Here is a 19,823-nt window from a genome sequence, read left to right on the forward strand (position 1 = left end):
CTATTAGATATAAATGAATTGATAAAAGATTGATAGAATTCAACATATGAAAATAAACAAAAAATAAATAAATTTTTTTCATATAAAAGTTAATTTTCGACAAATTAAATTTGAAAATTCGCTGATTACATGATTTTTTCAACGTATAAATCATTTATGATTTTCACAAAAATAAAAAATTTTATTTTATATTTTTTTATTCATTTTTTCATGTAGAATCACTCATTTCCACGTCGATTTTATCCGTCGATCTAATTCTATATAATATTCTCTATAATATATATATATGTGTGTGTATAGCACTGTTACTACATTTAAAATTCCTACTTATAATTTTTCAAAATTGTTTTTCTAATGTATTTAATTAATTTAATAATAAACAATATTTATATATAAAAAACAATATTTTCATTCTTTTTTAATTTTTTTATATTTTAAATAATATTTATATAATACTGAAAAGAATGAATTTTGTAATAATTTTCTTTATTTTAAACATGACATACATTAAACTATGTTAGGAGTTTATATCAAGGTCGATAAATGAAATCTGGAAACTTTAAAATGATTAGCAATAATTAATAATCTGTTTGATTCTTTTAATTTTGTTTATAAAAACTTATTAATTTATATAAAATTAATTTATATAAAAATTTTTTACATTAAAAAATAAAAAAATATTAACATTACAAATAAATTAAATAAAATTAAAGAATTAATAAAAAGAAAAAAAATAAAATAATATAATTTTGTAATTTTTATAAAACTAAAAATTCCTCTCATTAAAAGATAGTATCATAAATTAATTTTAATAAATTTCTAAAAATATTATATATTCATTTATTATATATTATTTTATTTAATAATATATATAGAAATATAATTGAAGAAATACTGAACATTAACACTTATTTATTTTTCGGTTTATTTTATTAATTTATGACTGATTAATTAATTTTAATAAATATTAAATGAGATTGTAACATTATGGAATATTATAAATTAATTTAATTCGTTAAATATATATGTTTCGTAATAAGATAATAAAAATTTATGCAAATAAACAGTCAGAATTTATAGTAATAGCTTGTTCTATAACGGTAAAAACATAATAGGCATATATAGCTGAAGTTTAGCAGTCAGAAGGAAGGGAAACTTGCGCTTGCCTACTTGTTTTCTTGGGACCATGATTGGTAATTCTTGTTAGTATTCTTCTAACTGTTGCATTGAAAACATTGATGCTTTAAGGTCTTCTATATTTTCTTCTCTGCTTTCTTTGAAAAAGAACCAGTGCTACTAGCGCTGGTAACAGCGTGACATCCTTGAAATCGACAATCCTTTGACGTGGTGAGTCACAAATATTTTTTAAGATGACGTGATCTTATTGTAAATTATTTTTTTTATTTATCTATTGAAAAAAATTATTGCAAATATTCTCTTTTAATTCTCTTTTAATTTAATTAAAATTTTAATAATACAAAAATTTTCCTAATTTATTGATTAATAATAATATTTTTTGGATACGCAATTATTTAATAAAATTTATGTGAAAATATATTCATTAGATAGATAGGAGTTTGGAGATTTATAAAATGTAAACTATTGTACTACTTTCGAATCAAGTAATTCCGTTGACTAGACGATTCAAAAAAACATAACAGGTAACATAGATGACAGATGCATTTTTTTATATTTTTTTTTCTTAATATTCCTTATTTTTTAATGAAAAATAAAAAAAATATATCTTTGAATAATATAAAATATAAAATTAATATAAAATAATAAAAATATTAATAATATTTCGGTATATTTCAAAAAATTGTAATTAAAAAATATGTTTTAAATATGTATTAAATAAAAATTGAATATTTTATAAAACAATTTCAAATTTCTTTTTAATTAATTTATAATAACATCATATAATTTTATAAATAATTAATTTATTTTTAATTTATTTTTAAATAAAATATTTTATTACACGAAAAAAAATTTAACAATTAATAATTTAAAGAAAAATTTAAATTTTATATAAAGATTTTTTATATACTAATCAGAAAATGATGAATCAAATGCTCAAGAAATCAATTTTGAAATAGTTATAATAGATTGTATTAAGTATACCATAATGAATATATGATATACTTAAATAATGTAATTATATTAGTAGTATATGACATACTTATAAATGATATAATGATATATACTATATTATAGATAATTTAAGTATCTATAATCATAATAATATTAACAATTATATAAAAATAAATTAATTAATAAATTAAATATATTATAGATTTTATATATATAAAATATTATAAATCATCATGATTTCTGTAATAAATTTATTGTAATATAATTTTAAAAATTAAAAATTTATTTAAATCTATTATATGTATATATTGAATATATAATTTATAAATAAATTTTTTATTTTATTAAAATAATTATTATAAAATGTTTAATAAAACAATATTTTATACAATAATTTTTTTTCAAATTTATTCATATAAATTATTAGATATTGAAAAAATAACATTATTTTGTCTTGAAATTTCAATTTGGTTTTTCCTTAGTTTATACAATCATGCAAATAAATCACTTTATTATTGCAAGAGACTGCATAAATTGCTGATGGAAAAACCAGTTTGATACTATATGTATTAATAATTACAAAATTATATAATAAAATGATATCATCTATATTTATAGTATATTTACAGAATGTAAGAATTATATACAATTTGCCTTAATCAAAATAATATAATTTTTTATCATTCATATGCTTTACTTATTATGAATAATACAATATTAAAAATTTATCTGTTAATAATTATATTAATTTCTTGATTTTTTAATAGTTTTTTTTAATAATGATTATTAGCAATAATTATTCTATTGAATATAATATTTTTAAATTATTTTAAATTTTAAACTATAAACTTTAATATTTATTAATTGAAAGAATATAGGAAAAAAATTAAATTTTACAGATTCTATAAAAATGTTTTGGCAGTGGTTCCATATTTTTTTTTTATCCTGCATAATATTAAATGTTACTGCAGAATCGTACGTATATATGAATTTTATTTATTTTATTAAATGTTGAATTAAAATAATATATATAAATATGATAAACATAGGTTACAAATATTATATTATCAAATATTTTTTAAAATTAATAATCTAAAATACTTTGGTATTTTATATCATGATATTTATGATATATTTTTAAAATGTATCACATTTTATGATATATTTTTTAAGATATTACAGCATAATAGCTCCAAAGGTAATACGAGCTGATTCTGAATATCATGTAGCTGTAAGTACTACTGGTGTATCAACACCATCAACAATATATATTGAACTGAATGGATTGCTTGATAATGGAGAAATATTCAATGTATCTCAAGTTATACGTGTACAACCATATATGACAAGAATTTTACAATTTGAGGTAAATATTTAAATTTATTTATATTTTACATATAATTTATTTATATTTTACTTTTTTATATTTTACATATAATATTTTATTTACATATAATTTTATTTATTAGATTTTTTTTTAATTTAGATTGGTGATATTATTCCTGGCAAATATCAATTAATTGCACGTGGTTTGTCAGGAATAGAATTTTCAAATTCTAAATCAATAGATTATGTTCTCAAAAGTTATTCAGTTTTTATTCAAACTGACAGAGCAATTTATAAACCAGGAAATAAAGTTATGTTTCGCTGTATTTTATTGAATTCTAGACTTAGACCTACACTTGAAAGATTAGTAGATATTTATATTACAGTAAGTATTTTTAAACAAATAATATATATAACAAAACATTTTTGAATTTATATTATATCATTATAGGATGGAAAAGGAAATAGAATTAAACAGTGGATTCGCCCACCTGTAACTCATGGAATTTTCAATGGAGAAATTGAACTATCTGAATTTCCAGTTTTAGGTACTTGGAAAATTACAGCTAATGTTGGAGATCAAACATTTGAAAAAGATTTTGAAGTTGCTGAATACGTATTACCTAATTTTGAAGTAACAATTGATGCTTCTAAACATTTTACATTTAAAGAATCAAAAATTACTGCGACAATTTATGCCAAGTAAGTGGATAATAAATAAATAATTTATAATTTAATAAATACATAATTTTTCATAATTTTCAAAAATTAGATTTAATTTATATCAATTCCACAGTCATATCATTCATGTTATTTAATACATGATGTAATTATATTAATATTCGAATATATTATTTATATTATCTACTATATTATCTATAACTATATTATCATTTAATTGGTCAATTTTTATTTTATTATTATATTAAGCATTAATTTAATATCGCGTTTTTTTATAATATAAAAATATAAATCATTTTATTAATCTTGATAAAATTTTTAATGAAACCATCATATTTTTTTGTTCTAAAAAATAAATATTTGGATATTTTATGATAAATAATAATAAAATTATGAAATATAATAATAAAATAATGAAATATATGACAAATAATATAATAAAAAAATATGAGATTAATATTTTATAATGTATCCTCTTTATTTGATAAAAATGTATTCATACATTTAAAAAAATTTTTTAAATATATTATTAAATATATTATTATTATATATTTTTTTTTTGATACTTATATCAATATATATTTATTATAATTATTTTTATATTTATTATAATTATTTTTATATTTATTATAAATGTTAATATATTTATTATAAGAAGGTTTTTAATATATTTATAAATTATAATTATTTATATTATTTCATATATTCTATATATTATAAGATTAAGATATTTAATAAGAATGAGATACTTAAAAAATATTTTTCTCATAAAAAATAATAAATTCAAAAACAAAACACAGTTCGAATATTAATGTGAGTAACAGTATATAAATAATCTCTTTAAAAAATTTGACAAAAATTATTTATTTCAAAGTGCAAATCATTTAGGTATATTTATGGTAAACCAGTGAAAGGCGAAGCAACAATTACAGCTTATCCAGATATTTTTTCTGGTGTAATACAACCAATATATCAACAACCTGTACGAAAAGTAATTCCTATAAATGGAAAAGTAATTGTTGATTTTGATATTTATAATGAATTAAAGTATGTATATTTTGATTTTGATAAATTATTAAAATATATTTTTTAAGAGAAAATACAAAAACTTTTTTTTATAGATTAACTGATGAATATGAAAGACCAGTCATGCTTGATGTTACAATAGAAGAATCTTTAACTGGTAGAAGACAGAATACTTCTACACATATAACATTACATAAAAATAAATACACAATGGATTTAATAAAAACATCAGAATATTATAAACCAGGATTAAAATATACAGCATTTGTATGTAAATTTATATATTATCATATATTATCATATATAATATAAATTTAAATTTAAAAATATAAAATATCTAAAAAAAAATTTCTTCTTCTCTCTATTTCTCTTGTAGATAAAAATAACATATCATGATGGAACACCAGTAAGAGATAACAAAAATCCTGTTATAATAAAATATGGATATAGTTATAATATTGATAATCAATCCATATATACAAATATTACTGGTATGCTGGATGAAAATGGAATGGTAAAATTGGATTTTTATCCGCCAAAAATTAATGATAACATTTCTTATCCTTTAAATATTGAGGTAAAGTATTAAATATTAATATTAATATTAATAACAAAAATAATGACTTCCTATAATAAATTGTATTAAAAAATTGTTAATAAAATAGGCTCAATATTTAAATCTTTATGAATGGTTTCCATCAACAAATCAAGCTATGTCTCAAAATAATGAATATATACAAGCTATTTTGAAAACTGAAAAACCTATGGTATGATCATTTTTATTTCATTATTTTATGTGAGTTATTCTAAATATTTATATAAAAATTAATATTAAATATAATATATGATTTATAGGTTAATCAAGATATAGAAATTGAAGTCAATTCTACAATTCCATTGAAATATATTAATTATGAAATATTTGGACGCGGTGATATATTGGATGCAGGTTCTATATACGTACAAAATAAACATACAACAAATTTTAAGTAAATATTTATTAATTTCTAAATATAAAATAATTCATATATTATATTATTAAATGAAAATATTTTAGATTCTTAGCGACATATGTTATGGCTCCTACTGCTCATGTAATTGTATATTATGTAGGAAATGATGGTGAAGTCATTGCAGATGCTTTAGATGTAGAGTTAGAAGGAGTACTTCAAAATTTTGTAAGTTAATTTAAGGAATTTAAAAAAAGTTATAATAAAAATTATAATAAATTAATAATCTTAAATATTAATATTTTTTTTTTTTAAGGTTGATATTAAAATGGCACCTGAAGAAGTTGCACCGGGAGAAAATGTTAATTTAATTATTACATCAAAACCAAATTCATATATTGGATTATTAGGTGTAGATCAAAGATCTCTTCTATTAAAATCTGGCAATGATATTTCATATGTATGTAAGAAATAAACGATTTATATTAAATTTATTAAATTTTATATTATAATTATAAATAATTGCGATATATTTTAATTATTTATAGGAACAAGTATATAAAGAATTAAAATCATATGATAATGCACATGAATCACCTTATACAAATTCCATTTTTGATCGATATTTATGGAGTCCTGGTTCAGCTACAGCAAAAGATGTTTTCAGAGTAAATAAATTAATCATTTCCTCTAGATTTATTTTTTTTTTTTTATTTTGTAATAATAATATGAAATTTTTGATATAGGAAAGTGGTGCTATTATCATAACAAATGGATATGTTCATGAAAATTTGCCCATTAGTAAGTAAATTCTTTTCTATATGGCTTATTAATATTATTACTAATATTAATTTATCTTTCCTTTACATGTGACACTAAATATTTTCTAATACCATAACATATTAGTCTTTGATATTTTATTTATTTGTAACGTAGAATGAGAAGAATATTCTCAAATCTAATTTTTCATATAATACTTACTATCAAATCTTTAGTTAATCAAATTAGGTATTTATCAGTTAACAAGGCTTATGTCTGTATAGTATACTACAGATCTGCTGTAGCGTTCGCCTTTCCATCAGCTGCTGGAAGTATCAGTTCAATTGCATTGCCATCAAAGAAGACGAAAGTACGCAAGAATTTCCCTGAAACTTGGCTTTGGCAAACGCTTGATGCTGGGTAATGCCATTGAAAATTTTTACTTGCTAAAAATACTTTTTTATCATTAAAACAAAGCTATTAATATAACTCATTGAATAGACATAAATATTAATGTTAACTATCTAAACATACTATATCATTTTAACTAAATTACTAATATTTATTTAATAATTGCTTTATGTGCTATGGTGATGAATTTATTATAACTCATATTTCATTTTCTGCTATTTAATCATTTAATATTATATCCTATATACAATATAAAAAAATATATTATCATCATCATAATATAATTCAAAATATAAAAAATAAGATACTTTAAATGAAATATAATTATATAATAAGAAATTAAATTTTTGTGATAGTGTTACATTGCTTTTTTTTATTCCCTTGGTTGTGCTGATATAATACAATGTATAGAATTGGATTACAGAACAACCGGGAATACTGGAAGGTAGAATAACAGGCTCACCTCATGGAGCATCCACACTTCGACCAGACCTTGGTCCACCTGTTATGCACAAACTAGCAACAAGACCACCATTGGCAGGTCCTTATGCCTTCTCTCGCATCCCACCTCCTGTATGGAATAAGCCCCGTGTTTTCCTAATGCATGACATCTCAAACACTTGGCTTTTTACAAACTTCTCTGCAGGGTATTTATTTCATATACTTTCAATTTATGAAGCTTTATGTACACGCTTTGTATACATTGTTTGACAAATGACATTCATGGATCATATGATATGGATTATCATGCTTTATTTTGTACAAAATATTTCTATATAAATCAAAGCTGGAATATTCTGGGTATTCTGATATAACTAGTACATAGTCATTAATATAGTATAATATATTATTCCTAATTTCTGTATAATTCAAATTACATTTTATTATTCTTCAATCATTTGTTTCTTTCATATTTTATAAAAAAAAAATTGCTTAATTTTTTAATGATGCATTCAAATCTTTATAAAACATATTTATTAGCAAAATTTATTTACTTACTTTACATATAGAATACATATAGTTATATATATATATATATATATATATATTTATGAAGAAATATATTATATTATAAATAATTTATTTATTAATCAAAAAGTATTAAATTTATTATATTACAATATTATATTATTTATTATATTATATTACAATACATGTTTATAGATTCATAATTCAATAGAAATGTTATCTTTTTATATTTAATTTATTATATTTAAATATTTTAAAAATAGAATTAAAACAAAAATTAATTATAAATTAAAAATAGGCATGAAGGGAAAAATGAGCTGAAAAGAAATGTACCTGATTCGATTACATCATGGGTGCTTACTGCATTTTCTGTAAATGATGTTCATGGATTAGGTCTTATAAAAGAACCACAGAAGGTAATATAAAAAGATTATATAAATTATAATAATTCAAAAATTTATTTAACATTTTAAAAAGCAAGATTTATCTTTTTTCAGTTGAAAGTTTTTAGACCATTTTTCATTGCAATGGATCTTCCTTATTCCGTGATCCGAGGCGAAATTGTTGCAATTCAAATTGTAGTATTTAATTATATGAATAAAAATGTTGTAGCTGAAGTTTTATTAACAAATGAAGGCCAATTTGATTTTGCAGAAATATCCAATGAAATTCAAGATGTACCAAGTAAAATTAAAATATTATAATATACATTTTATACAATATTAAAACAAATAAATTATTAAAAATTTTCTAGAATTAGAATTATATCGTAAGAAGAAAGTTGAAGTAAAAGCTAATTCTGGGAGTAGTATATCCTTTATGATTATTCCACGAGAATTGGGATACATTACAATTAAAGCAACTGCAAATAGTATATTAGCTGGAGATAGTGTTAATCGTAAACTTCTTGTTAAGGTAAATTATTATATTTCATACAATTTTTTATATAGTTACTCTTTTATTGAAAATAAACTTTACCATTCAGTTTATTTACTATACAATTTTTTATATAATTACTCTTTTATTGAAAATAAACTTTACCATTTACTTTATTTACTATTATATTAATTGAAAGTAAACCTCAATTTTTTATTAATGTATATGTAGGCTGAAGGAGAAACCCAATATGTAAACAGAGCAACTTTCTTAGATCTTAGAAATACAAAAAGTACATCAATTAATGTCACAATTGATATACCCAAAAATGCTGTACCAGGTTCAGAACATATTGAAATATCTGCAGTAGGTAATGTTGTAAAGTTATTAGAATTTATTATTAGATTTAAATAATATCCTTTTATATAATTTTTTATAATTATAGATTATAATATGATTATATCGATTACAATATTGATTTATATAATGCATTTTAATATAATTCTCAATCTCATTTTTTTCCTGATTTTTTAAATATTTGGTATTTGGAAAAAACATTTTATATTTTAATTTTAAATTTTAAAAAAGTTACTGTTTAATTATATTAATATTAAATGTTATTTTTATTAGGTGATATTTTGGGTCCAAGCATTTTGAATTTAGCAAATTTAATCAAAATGCCATCTGGTTGTGGGGAACAAAATATGTTAAATTTTGTTCCAAACATAATGATATTAAATTATCTTAAAGTAAGTATGATATGTATATATTATTATAAAAATGATTTCTAAAAGTTTATTTATATTAAAATTATATAGAATACAAATCAATTAACACAAGCAGTGCAAAACAAAGCTCTTAGATATATGGAAATAGGCTATCAAAGAGAATTAACTTATAGACATAATGATGGATCATTTAGTGCATTTGGCATGTCTGATAGCAATGGAAGTACATGGTATATATAAATATTTAATTTATAATTTTACTATATTCGTATAATTATAACATATTATATATTTTAATTATTAGGCTTACAGCATTTGTTGCAAAAGCTTTTAAACAAGCTGCTGCATATATTCCAATTGAAGATAGAATAATAAATGAAGCTTTACAATGGTTATCAAATAATCAAGCTCCTAATGGAAGTTTTCCTGAAGTAGGAAGAGTTAGTCATCGAGACATGCAAGGTGGAGCTGCAAAAGGTCTTACATTGACAGCATTTACTCTAATTGCTTTCCTTGAAAATAGAGTAAGTATAATTTATTTAATATTATGAAAGAAAATTAAATTTAAGTTTTATAATAAACTTTATAATATAGAACACAAATGGAAAATATAGAAACACAATAAATAAAGGAATTGATTATATCATTCGTAACATAAATGATTTAGATGATGCTTATGCTCTGAGTATATGCACATATGCCTTAAATTTAGCAAAACATCCATATGAGAATACAGCATTTAATTTACTAGAATCTAAAGCTATGACCAAAGAAGATATAAAATGGTGGAATAAACCAATACCAGTAAATGATAAAAATCCGTGGTATTATTCTCTACCACGATCTATCGATGTTGAAATGACATCCTACTCTTTATTAACTTATTTAGAGCGTAATTTAATCGCTGATTCCATACCTATAATGAAGTGGCTGGTAAAACAAAGAAATGCAGAAGGGGGTTTTGCGTCTACACAGGTAAATATCAAAAATATTAAATTATATGAATTTGAAAAGTATGATAATCATAGTATAATTGAACAGAAAGTAATTCTGTATAAAAAATAAAACAAAGATTTAATATAACATTTTTTTTATATGTATTATGTTATATTTTATTTTTTACTCTAATTTTTAGGATACGGTAATTGGAATTCAAGCTTTGGCAAAATTAGGTGAAAAATTAATAACAAAAAATAATGATATACAGAATAATAATATTTCTGTAACATTTGCATATGAAGGAGGTGGACAAAGTCAAATGAATATAAATTCTGATAATTCTATGATACTTCAAAAACAAATGGTAAGTTTAAATTATAATTTAATATATTAATATCTGATTTTCTTGCTAGAAAACAGAAAATAATTATAAACACGAATTAAAGCAAAAATCTTCTATATATATTTTATTAAGATCATAATGAATATTATGATTATATATATATTTATTATTTTTTAAGTTATCAAGAAAAACGAGATTAGTTAATATAACAGCTACTGGAAATGGATTTGTTTTGGTTCAAGTTACATACCAGTACAATTTAAATGTAACTGGAGCATGGCCACTCTTCACTTTAGATCCACAAGTAGATAAAAATTCCAATGCTAATCATTTACAACTTTCAATTTGTTCTGGGTATATTATACTTTATATAAATATTTTATTAAAAAATTATATTTAACATCGTATATTTAAAGCAACATATTTTCTATTAGATTTGTACCAACTAAAGAAGCAAATGAAAGTAATATGGTTGTGATGGAAGTCAATTTGCCTTCTGGTTTTACTGTAGATAAGGAATCATTACCTAGCCTTGAAGTATCACAAAATGTAAAACGAGTAGAAACTAAAAACGGAGATACAATCGTAATATTATATTTTGATGAGGTATAAAAAAAATATAAATATAATACAAATACAATTTATGTTATTAAACAATCTGAAATTAGAATATAAATTTATAGATGAGCAGACAAGAATATTGTCCTACAGTATCTGCATTTAGAACACATAAAGTAGCAAAACAGAAACCAGTACCAGTTACTATATATGATTATTATGATTCATGTAAGTTATTTAAATATTAAATATATTATTTTATAATTTATTCAATTAATGAATACTTTATTTCATATCAGAATGTTATTTTTAATTTTAATTTATTACTTTTACTATGTTATTTATCTTATAAATTTTAATTTTAGTTAAATTATTAATAGTTAATTATTTTACTAATAATTTTTATATAATATGTTTAGCAAGAAGAGCAAGAGTATTTTATGAACCACGAAAAGCTACTCTTTGTGATATATGTGAAGATGAAGATTGTCAAGATTTATGTGTTTCACAACCTGGTAAACAAAAAGATTTGTCACAATCCAGTGCTTCATATTTATCAACTTGTATATATCTATACTCATTATTTTCTTCATTTTATATTGTATACTTTGGTTATTTGTAATTTTATATATTTTTTAAAATTTTATATAAAAATTTTGTATAAACAATTTATAACCAAAGTACATTACATACAAATATCAAGCTTTTTCTATGTAAAATATTATAATCTATTTAAATAATAATTTAAATTTTGAATAATTTAATTTTGAGTTATTTGAAATTAATATTCAAAACTTTTTAATAATCTTGTTTTAATTTATATTATATATTTTATATATAAATTCAATTAAAAATATAGTACTTCTATTATCTTTCTATTAAACTTTCATATTTTTATTGTATTCTAATATTTTTGTATTAGATATTCTTAAAAATATTCTTTATATATATTTATATATATTAATAATACATTAATTTTTTTATTTATTTATAAATAAAATTCTGAATAAAATATAATAATACAAATTTTTTCTTTCTATTTATTTTTAATAATATTTATAATGCTTTTAATTAATTGAAAAAATTCTACATATAATTATATAAGTTAATAAGTTAATAATGTATATAATAATATCAATTATATATATAAGATATTAATTATCATAACCATAAACTTAAATAAATATTTTTTATTTTATTATTTATTTTTTGTATTTTATATTATACTTATTATTATTCTATTTTATTTACTTGTCATTTTACATAACCTTATAAAATTAGAAAGGATACTTGTCGCCTAAAAATTATATATATTAATAAAATTCTGTTAATCAATAACGTCATATCCGTTAATATATGTTGCAATAGTAACATAAAATTGCACAAATAATAAAAATATTCTCTTTATGTATTAATAAATGAAAATAAATTAAAAACAAACTGCGAGCAAGGGATAGAAGCGTGTAATACAGTATAACCTTAAAATTTATATAATGGTAATAATAAAAAATAATTTATTATAAAAATAATGGATAAAATTTTAATATACATATTACACGTTAGTCGACGATTAGCTTGTACATCTTCTGCAACATATCAATATTCAAAGTAAGCTAATAAACTTATTATTAATTTATAAAAACAAATACAAAATGTAAACAAATAATTAATTAAATATAAGTAAACTAATATTATTATTATATTATAAAATTGTTAATGATTTATATTATTATATTACAGAATTTTTAAAAATTGTACTGTACGTATGTATACAAACTATAATAATCGTTTATTAAAATCATGTTTGCTTCCTGTCACAAAATCATTTAATATTATGCAAAAACGTACAATGTTCATACAAACACAAGATACACCAAATCCCAATAGTCTAAAATTTTTACCTGGAGTTAAGATATTAGAACAGGGCCAAACTAAGGATTTTCCCAGTGCTATAGATGGATATTGTTCACCACTTGCAAAAATGTTATTTCGTATTGATGGTGTGAAATCTGTATTTTTTGGTCCTGATTTTATTACAATAACAAAACTTGATGAAGATGTAGAGTGGAAATTATTAAAGCCAGAAATATTTGCTGTTATAATGGATTTCTTTGCATCTGGTTTACCTATATTAACTGATGAACAACCTGCAGCAGATACTCGTAAAATTCTTTTTTTGTTTTTATATATAAAATAATTTATATATTTATAAATGAATAAATATTTTATACATTTCTCAATTTTAGTAACTTATAAACAAATTATTAAATATATTTTACATATATTGAAAAATATATTAAAATTTTTATTTTTATAATTAACGATTCCTTTTTTTATTACAGAAATTAGTGATGATGATAGTGAAATAGTACAAATGATAAAAGAGTTATTAGATACTCGAATACGACCAACAGTACAAGAAGATGGTGGTGATATTGTATTTATGGTATGTAATACAATTTCTCTTTTGTTGACTTAAATTTTTGATTGATAAAATTACAAATATTAGAATAATTTCATAAATAAAAAAAAAAAATATTTAATTAAATTAATTTTTAGATTAGAATATAATATATTTGTAACTAATAATTTAAAATTGGATATTTTAATAAATTGAAATTGATTATTTGAAATAATAAAAAATTATATTTTAAAAATAAATTTAATATTTCCGATTTTATATATACAAATAATTAGTATTGACTTATTCTTTTTTAAATAATATTTTATTAAAAATAATGAGGAAAATATTATATAGATAAAAGTTACATTATATTATAGATTATATTTTGGATTATAGGGTTTCGAAGAAGGTATAGTGAAATTAAAAATGCAAGGTTCCTGTACAAGTTGTCCAAGTTCAGTGATTACTTTAAAGAATGGAGTCCAAAATATGATGCAATTCTATATTCCAGAAGTTCTTGGAGTAGTACAAGTTGAAGATGAAACTGATCAAATTGCAAAGAAAGAATTTGAAAAATTTGAAGAGAAAATTAAAAATAATGAAAAATAGACTTAATTAGTATTTAATGATATTTAAAAAAAACCGTATATATACATATAAATAAATTAAACAATTATTCTTTCGTTTCTTATTTTTATTTTATTTTAATTAAAGTATTTAACGGCTAGTCACAGAAACTTGCCAGACACGAATAGTATTGTCAGAGTAACCAGCAAAGAGTGTTTGTCCATCAGTAGACCATGCTAAAGATAAACAATGGGGTGGTTCAGCTTTACTTGTTGCAGATACAACCTCTGGTTTTAATTCTTCAACCATCTCTTTGGTTTCAAGATCCCATATCTTGATCCAAGGTCCAAATGCGGCACAGAGCCAATAGCGATTAGGACTAAAGCACAAAGCTGTTATAATATCATTGTGATCCAAGGTATGAAGATGTTTTCCATCATTCAAATCCCATAACATAGCCTTACAATCCTATAAATAAAAAAATTAATTTAATCCTATACATATAATAAAAATATATAAATATATAAAGTAATTTTTAATATAGCAACTTAATTATATTTAATTTACAACATTAATGCATTATATGAATATAAATTCTAATATTGATTTTATAGATAATTTTATAATTTCATTAGAAAAACAAAATTAAAATGATTCATTGAGAAAAATAAAAAAAATCATCATATTATTTTAACATTAAAAATATGCTTAATTTTTATAGAATTGAAAATAATATTAAATAATATTATATAACATTTTTGTAATATATACCTTGCCACCAGAAGCACAAAGCGAACCATCAGGTGATACAGTAACTGTATTAAGATATCCAGTATGTCCACAATGATTGATTTTCAATCTACAGTTTGTTAAATTCCATACCTATAAACCATTTTACAATAACTATTTAAAAAAGGAATTAAAATTTTATTAAATAATTTATAACTAATTTTTATAATCAGTCCCATATCCGCATACATTCATGAATATCATGCTCAATAAATATATATACATCATATAATGAATCATAAAAAATATGAACATTTAAAATATGAAAATATTTTAAATAATTAATATACAACAAATAATATACCTTGACTAATTTATCCCAACCTGCAGAAACAATAATGGGATTTGAATGGTTTGGCGAAAAACGTACACAACTGACCCAGTCTGTGTGCCCATCATCTTGAATAGTATACTTGCATTCAGCTAAAGTATTCCATAATTTAATTGTTTTATCTCGAGAACCAGAGACAATTTGACGATTATCCACAGAAAAGGCAACACTTAAGACATCCTGTTAACATAACCATTTAATTTTTATAATTAATTTATTATCAATAACAATTTTGCATATCAAAAATGTCATTAATACTTACAATACTATATATTTAATTGCCCACCTCTTCTATTTATTAAATATAAAAAAAAAAATATATAAAAAAAAGCTTCAGTATATTCCTAAAGATTCATACAGTTACATCTTCTGCCAATGGCATTCAATAAAAAAAATTAAAAAAAAAAAGCTTCCATATATTTCATGAGGAGCGACGATAGATCAGAAGAAAAATTTCACACCTTGGTATGATCTTCGAATCTTCGTGTGGTACGACCTGCAGCCAAATCCCAAAGGCGAAGAGTTTTGTCCCATGAACCAGACAGAGCATAATTACCATCAGATGATAGAACTACATCACTAATAAAATGAGAATGACCATACAAGCGTTTTTGAGGAATACCATAATTAGCTTCGTCACGTGTTAATTTCCACACAATCAAAGTTTTATCTATAAATAAAATATATAAATTTTAAAAATAAATTTTTTGATCATATATAAAATTAGTTTCTTTAAAATTAATTAAATATAAATGAATAGAAAATAAAATCAAATATATATATAAAAATTATTTTTATATTTTTTAATAAAATAAATATAATTATAATAATTAAAATAAAATATGGAAATAAAAAAAATTAGAAAAAATAATTATAATCATTTTTTCACTAAACACAATCCAATTAATATCAAGCAATACATCTATGATATGATGCTACATGAAAAAGTATGAAAAAAAGAAATGAGAAAATAGAAGTATCCAAACTATTTCAAATAATTTTTTGTTATAAAATAATTTGATTAATTATACTTGAAAAGTAAAAATATTCACAATTTTTTTGTTTTATTTATTTTATCTTAATTTTGTGAATAGATAAGTAATATAAATACAATTTTAATATATTATAATATAAAAATTTTAAGAAATAGTTACATAAATTATAATTTTATATATATTTTTATATTTGACTAAACTATTTCATTACAGAATACTTTATAGAAATTATTTAATTAGATTACACGAGAAATTACTGTTTATTCTATTTACCTCGTGAAGAAGACAATATCATATCCGGATATTTTGGATTTGTAGCGATTTGGGTAACCCATCCATTGTGTCCTCGAAGTGTACCTCTTAATTGAAGAGTTTCAGTCATTTTATAATTATTTTAAAGTATTTTACGTTATAGATTCAAACAGATTCCGTTCTACGATCCACATTCAACAACACGTTGAACGAAAAGAACGATGAACCTCTCCTTTTCAAATATGTATACTATCACGACTTATATCTTTCGTAGATGTGTAACTCATATGTATAAAATATAAATCTTAAAGTATATGCATAATATACATATTAGGAAATTTTAAATATTTCATTGAATAATTTTTAGTAAAGTTTAAATATATCTTAATATAATTTAAATTAATATAATGTATCAATATTATTAAATTCATTTTAATATAAAATTATATTTATATTATAAATATAAAATTTTATTTTCTTTTTTAATTGTTTATATTTGAAATCATTTTATTATCTATTAATAAAAAACAATATTATAACAGTTCAAAAAAGAAAATAAGGAATTATACGTAAATTTTAACAATTTAATATTATTTAAAACAATTATATCAAATTTAATAAATTAATTAGAGTTAATTATAATAGATTGCCTTTTAATCAATATAAATTCTCAAAGGACCTTAGCTCAGTTAAATGAATAATTAATTAATCGGATAGTATCCAACAATATCATTATAAATTTATAAATTGTAAATAAAATATATAATATGTATGTACATATACATATGTATGTGCATAATATTTCTTATTTATATTTAAAATTTAGATATAATATAATATTATCAATATTACATTAACAAATACTATAAAAAAATCACAATTTATTTCTCTCAATCAATTAAAACGAGATTTGAAATTTACTATATAAAATAAAATTGATAGTAGAATATTAAAAATATATTACATGAAAACCAACCTTATAATATAAATTTTAATATTAAGGTTATATATTTCAAAGTGCAATTAAAAATTAGAAAAAAATAAATATAAATCTTATAAATGATAAATCTTATATTGTTATTGCTCAAAGAAATAAGAAAATTTAAACGAAATAACAAAAATTGATAAAATAATGGCTAAACAAGGAAAAGATTTAGCATTATCAATGTTGCGAACGTTACCGAGGCTATCTTTAAATAATATTCGAGATAATCCTGGTGCAAGAAAAGCTGTTAGTATTACTTTGATATTATATTTAAAATTAAATTTTATATAAATATTTGAATATTTTTAATTCTATTAAACATATTTTATAATTTTAGTATTTTATTTTTGTAGAAATTTAATTTAAATCGCATTGTTTAAATAAATATAACAATATTTTTTTTAATATGTAATCATTATATTTAATAATTATTTTAAAAATTATATATTTCTAACAGTCAAAACGTGGCAGAGGTCAACATGGTGGAAATAAACATGGAGCTGGTAATAAAGGTTCAGGTCAAAGACAGAATTTTATGAGAACTGGATATGAAACTGGAAATAATCCATTTTATCTTAGATTTAGTTATGAACCATATTATAAAGGACATCAGTAAGTTATATATTATATGATATTATATATAATAAATAATGTGTATATTAAGAATTTTTTTTTATATATTGTAACTTTTTATATTTCTTCTAAACATTTATATATTATTTTTATATATTATATTTTTTATATTTATAATTTGGATTTAAAATTATTTTATATTAACTTAAAAAGAAATTAATATAGATTTATTTTTATATCAATTATATTAATTATAGATTATTGAAATATAAAATGAAATATATCATATAATCTTATTTTATTGATGTTGTAGTTTAAGAAGAGAATATCCTCCTTTATCTCTACAAAAATTACAATTATATATTGATACAAATAGAATAGATTCATCCAAACCTATTGATTTTGTTTCTATAATCAATACTGGATTATACAATTTTAAAATAGAATGGAAACATGCAGGTATTCATCTTACAGATGAGGTATTACAATTGAATATTAAATATTATGCTTAAAATTAGTTTAAAATAAAAGTTATACTTTGATATTATTTTTAGGGCTCTGATAATTTTAAAGCAAAAGTAAATATAGAAGTACAATGGGCTAGTGAACCTGTAATTGCAGCAATTGAAAGAAATGGTGGTACTATTACTACTGCTTATTATGATACTAACTGTTTATTTGCAATGCAGGATGTTGAAAGATTTTTTACTACTGGTAAATTTTTAATGTGTATTATATTAATTATTATTATTTTATATAAATTATATATTATTATATATAAATAAAAACAGTAATTGATAATATATTTAAATTATGTTTATCATTTAGGAGAACCAATACCACGCAGATTACTACCTCCAACAGACTGTTTAGAATATTACATGAGTGCAGCAACAAGAGGATATTTAGCAAGCCCTGAAGAAATTTCTCATGAACGTTTGATTTTATCTCAAAAATATGGTTATGAATTACCAAAAATTGAAGATGATCCTGACTATGAAATGCTTGTAGAACGTAAAGATCCTAGACAATTATTCTATGGTCTTTCACCTGGTTGGGTTGTTAGTCTTAAAGACAAAGCAATTCTTAAACCTAAAGCTGAATATCTTAAAAAATTTTATTCAAGCTAAAGTATTTATTTGTAAAATGTATTTAGTAAATAAATGAATAACTTTTAAAAATAATATATATACAAAATAATTTTTAAAGTAAAAATTACAACTTTAATTCATGACTAAATTATTACAAATATATTTTTTTTTATATAAAT

At 20.5% G+C, this 19,823-nt stretch overlaps 4 protein-coding genes across 5 annotated transcripts; 3 read left to right on the top strand and 1 right to left on the bottom strand.

Annotated features, from left to right (window-relative positions):
• Nucleotides 1-1,195: 1,195 nt before the first annotated feature.
• LOC122718677 (CD109 antigen-like) lies at nucleotides 1,196-12,462 on the top strand. 2 transcript variants are annotated; one of them, XM_043943915.1, is made up of 28 exons: nucleotides 1,196-1,347; nucleotides 2,991-3,066; nucleotides 3,265-3,457; nucleotides 3,578-3,802; nucleotides 3,869-4,119; nucleotides 4,987-5,145; nucleotides 5,220-5,391; nucleotides 5,501-5,701; nucleotides 5,790-5,891; nucleotides 5,980-6,113; nucleotides 6,182-6,302; nucleotides 6,391-6,534; nucleotides 6,623-6,742; nucleotides 6,821-6,875; nucleotides 7,669-7,891; nucleotides 8,512-8,629; nucleotides 8,711-8,897; nucleotides 8,968-9,128; nucleotides 9,321-9,459; nucleotides 9,720-9,838; nucleotides 9,908-10,047; nucleotides 10,122-10,341; nucleotides 10,412-10,792; nucleotides 10,953-11,120; nucleotides 11,278-11,453; nucleotides 11,534-11,705; nucleotides 11,783-11,885; nucleotides 12,077-12,462. In XM_043943915.1, the coding sequence occupies exons 2-28, from the start codon at nucleotides 3,002-3,004 to the stop codon at nucleotides 12,277-12,279; spliced, it is 4,452 nt and encodes a 1,483-aa protein (XP_043799850.1). In that variant the 5' UTR covers nucleotides 1,196-1,347; nucleotides 2,991-3,001; the 3' UTR covers nucleotides 12,280-12,462. The 2 variants fall into 2 exon arrangements, with proteins under 2 accessions (XP_043799850.1, XP_043799851.1); XM_043943916.1 differs by lacking the exon at nucleotides 7,669-7,891 and adding an exon at nucleotides 7,118-7,253 and having other exon boundaries at nucleotides 1,200-1,347; nucleotides 12,077-12,461.
• A 508-nt stretch (nucleotides 12,463-12,970) lies between these two features.
• LOC122718933 (NFU1 iron-sulfur cluster scaffold homolog, mitochondrial-like) lies at nucleotides 12,971-14,737 on the top strand. The gene is made up of 4 exons (XM_043944345.1): nucleotides 12,971-13,265; nucleotides 13,398-13,819; nucleotides 14,000-14,103; nucleotides 14,458-14,737. The coding sequence occupies exons 1-4, from the start codon at nucleotides 13,186-13,188 to the stop codon at nucleotides 14,668-14,670; spliced, it is 819 nt and encodes a 272-aa protein (XP_043800280.1). The 5' UTR covers nucleotides 12,971-13,185; the 3' UTR covers nucleotides 14,671-14,737.
• Nucleotides 14,738-14,740: 3 nt separating this feature from the next.
• LOC122718927 (guanine nucleotide-binding protein subunit beta-like protein) lies at nucleotides 14,741-17,196 on the bottom strand. The gene is made up of 5 exons (XM_043944340.1): nucleotides 17,017-17,196; nucleotides 16,210-16,418; nucleotides 15,722-15,928; nucleotides 15,400-15,510; nucleotides 14,741-15,096 (listed from the first exon to the last, which is right to left on the bottom strand). The coding sequence occupies exons 1-5, from the start codon at nucleotides 17,123-17,125 to the stop codon at nucleotides 14,779-14,781; spliced, it is 954 nt and encodes a 317-aa protein (XP_043800275.1). The 5' UTR covers nucleotides 17,126-17,196; the 3' UTR covers nucleotides 14,741-14,778.
• Nucleotides 17,197-18,017: 821 nt separating this feature from the next.
• On the top strand, nucleotides 18,018-19,737 carry LOC122718932 (39S ribosomal protein L15, mitochondrial). Its single transcript, XM_043944344.1, has 5 exons — nucleotides 18,018-18,226; nucleotides 18,438-18,592; nucleotides 18,867-19,032; nucleotides 19,108-19,267; nucleotides 19,382-19,737. The coding sequence occupies exons 1-5, from the start codon at nucleotides 18,128-18,130 to the stop codon at nucleotides 19,681-19,683; spliced, it is 882 nt and encodes a 293-aa protein (XP_043800279.1). The 5' UTR covers nucleotides 18,018-18,127; the 3' UTR covers nucleotides 19,684-19,737.
• Nucleotides 19,738-19,823: the final 86 nt, after the last annotated feature.

Source organism: Apis laboriosa, unplaced genomic scaffold (genome assembly GCF_014066325.1).
Source record: "Apis laboriosa isolate Shangri-la unplaced genomic scaffold, ASM1406632v1 scaffold68_cov148, whole genome shotgun sequence".
NCBI classification, from domain to species: domain Eukaryota; kingdom Metazoa; phylum Arthropoda; class Insecta; order Hymenoptera; family Apidae; genus Apis; species Apis laboriosa.

Coding starts and splice junctions, on each gene's coding strand:
- LOC122718677 (XM_043943915.1), top strand. CDS start 3,002: ATGTTTTGGCAGTGGTTCCATATTTTTTTTTTATCCTGCATAATATTA. Junction 11,121..11,277: donor TGATACTTCAAAAACAAATG/GTAAGTTTAAAT, acceptor TTATTTTTTAAG/TTATCAAGAAAAACGAGATT. Junction 11,886..12,076: donor ATATGATTATTATGATTCAT/GTAAGTTATTTA, acceptor TAATATGTTTAG/CAAGAAGAGCAAGAGTATTT.
- LOC122718933 (XM_043944345.1), top strand. CDS start 13,186: ATGGATAAAATTTTAATATACATATTACACGTTAGTCGACGATTAGCT. Junction 13,266..13,397: donor GCAACATATCAATATTCAAA/GTAAGCTAATAA, acceptor ATTATATTACAG/AATTTTTAAAAATTGTACTG. Junction 14,104..14,457: donor GTGGTGATATTGTATTTATG/GTATGTAATACA, acceptor TTTGGATTATAG/GGTTTCGAAGAAGGTATAGT.
- LOC122718927 (XM_043944340.1), bottom strand. CDS start 17,125: ATGACTGAAACTCTTCAATTAAGAGGTACACTTCGAGGACACAATGGA. Junction 15,511..15,721: donor GTTGGGATAAATTAGTCAAG/GTATATTATTTG, acceptor AATGGTTTATAG/GTATGGAATTTAACAAACTG. Junction 15,097..15,399: donor TTTGTGCTTCTGGTGGCAAG/GTATATATTACA, acceptor TTTTATTTATAG/GATTGTAAGGCTATGTTATG.
- LOC122718932 (XM_043944344.1), top strand. CDS start 18,128: ATGGCTAAACAAGGAAAAGATTTAGCATTATCAATGTTGCGAACGTTA. Junction 18,593..18,866: donor CCATATTATAAAGGACATCA/GTAAGTTATATA, acceptor TTGATGTTGTAG/TTTAAGAAGAGAATATCCTC. Junction 19,268..19,381: donor TGAAAGATTTTTTACTACTG/GTAAATTTTTAA, acceptor TTTATCATTTAG/GAGAACCAATACCACGCAGA.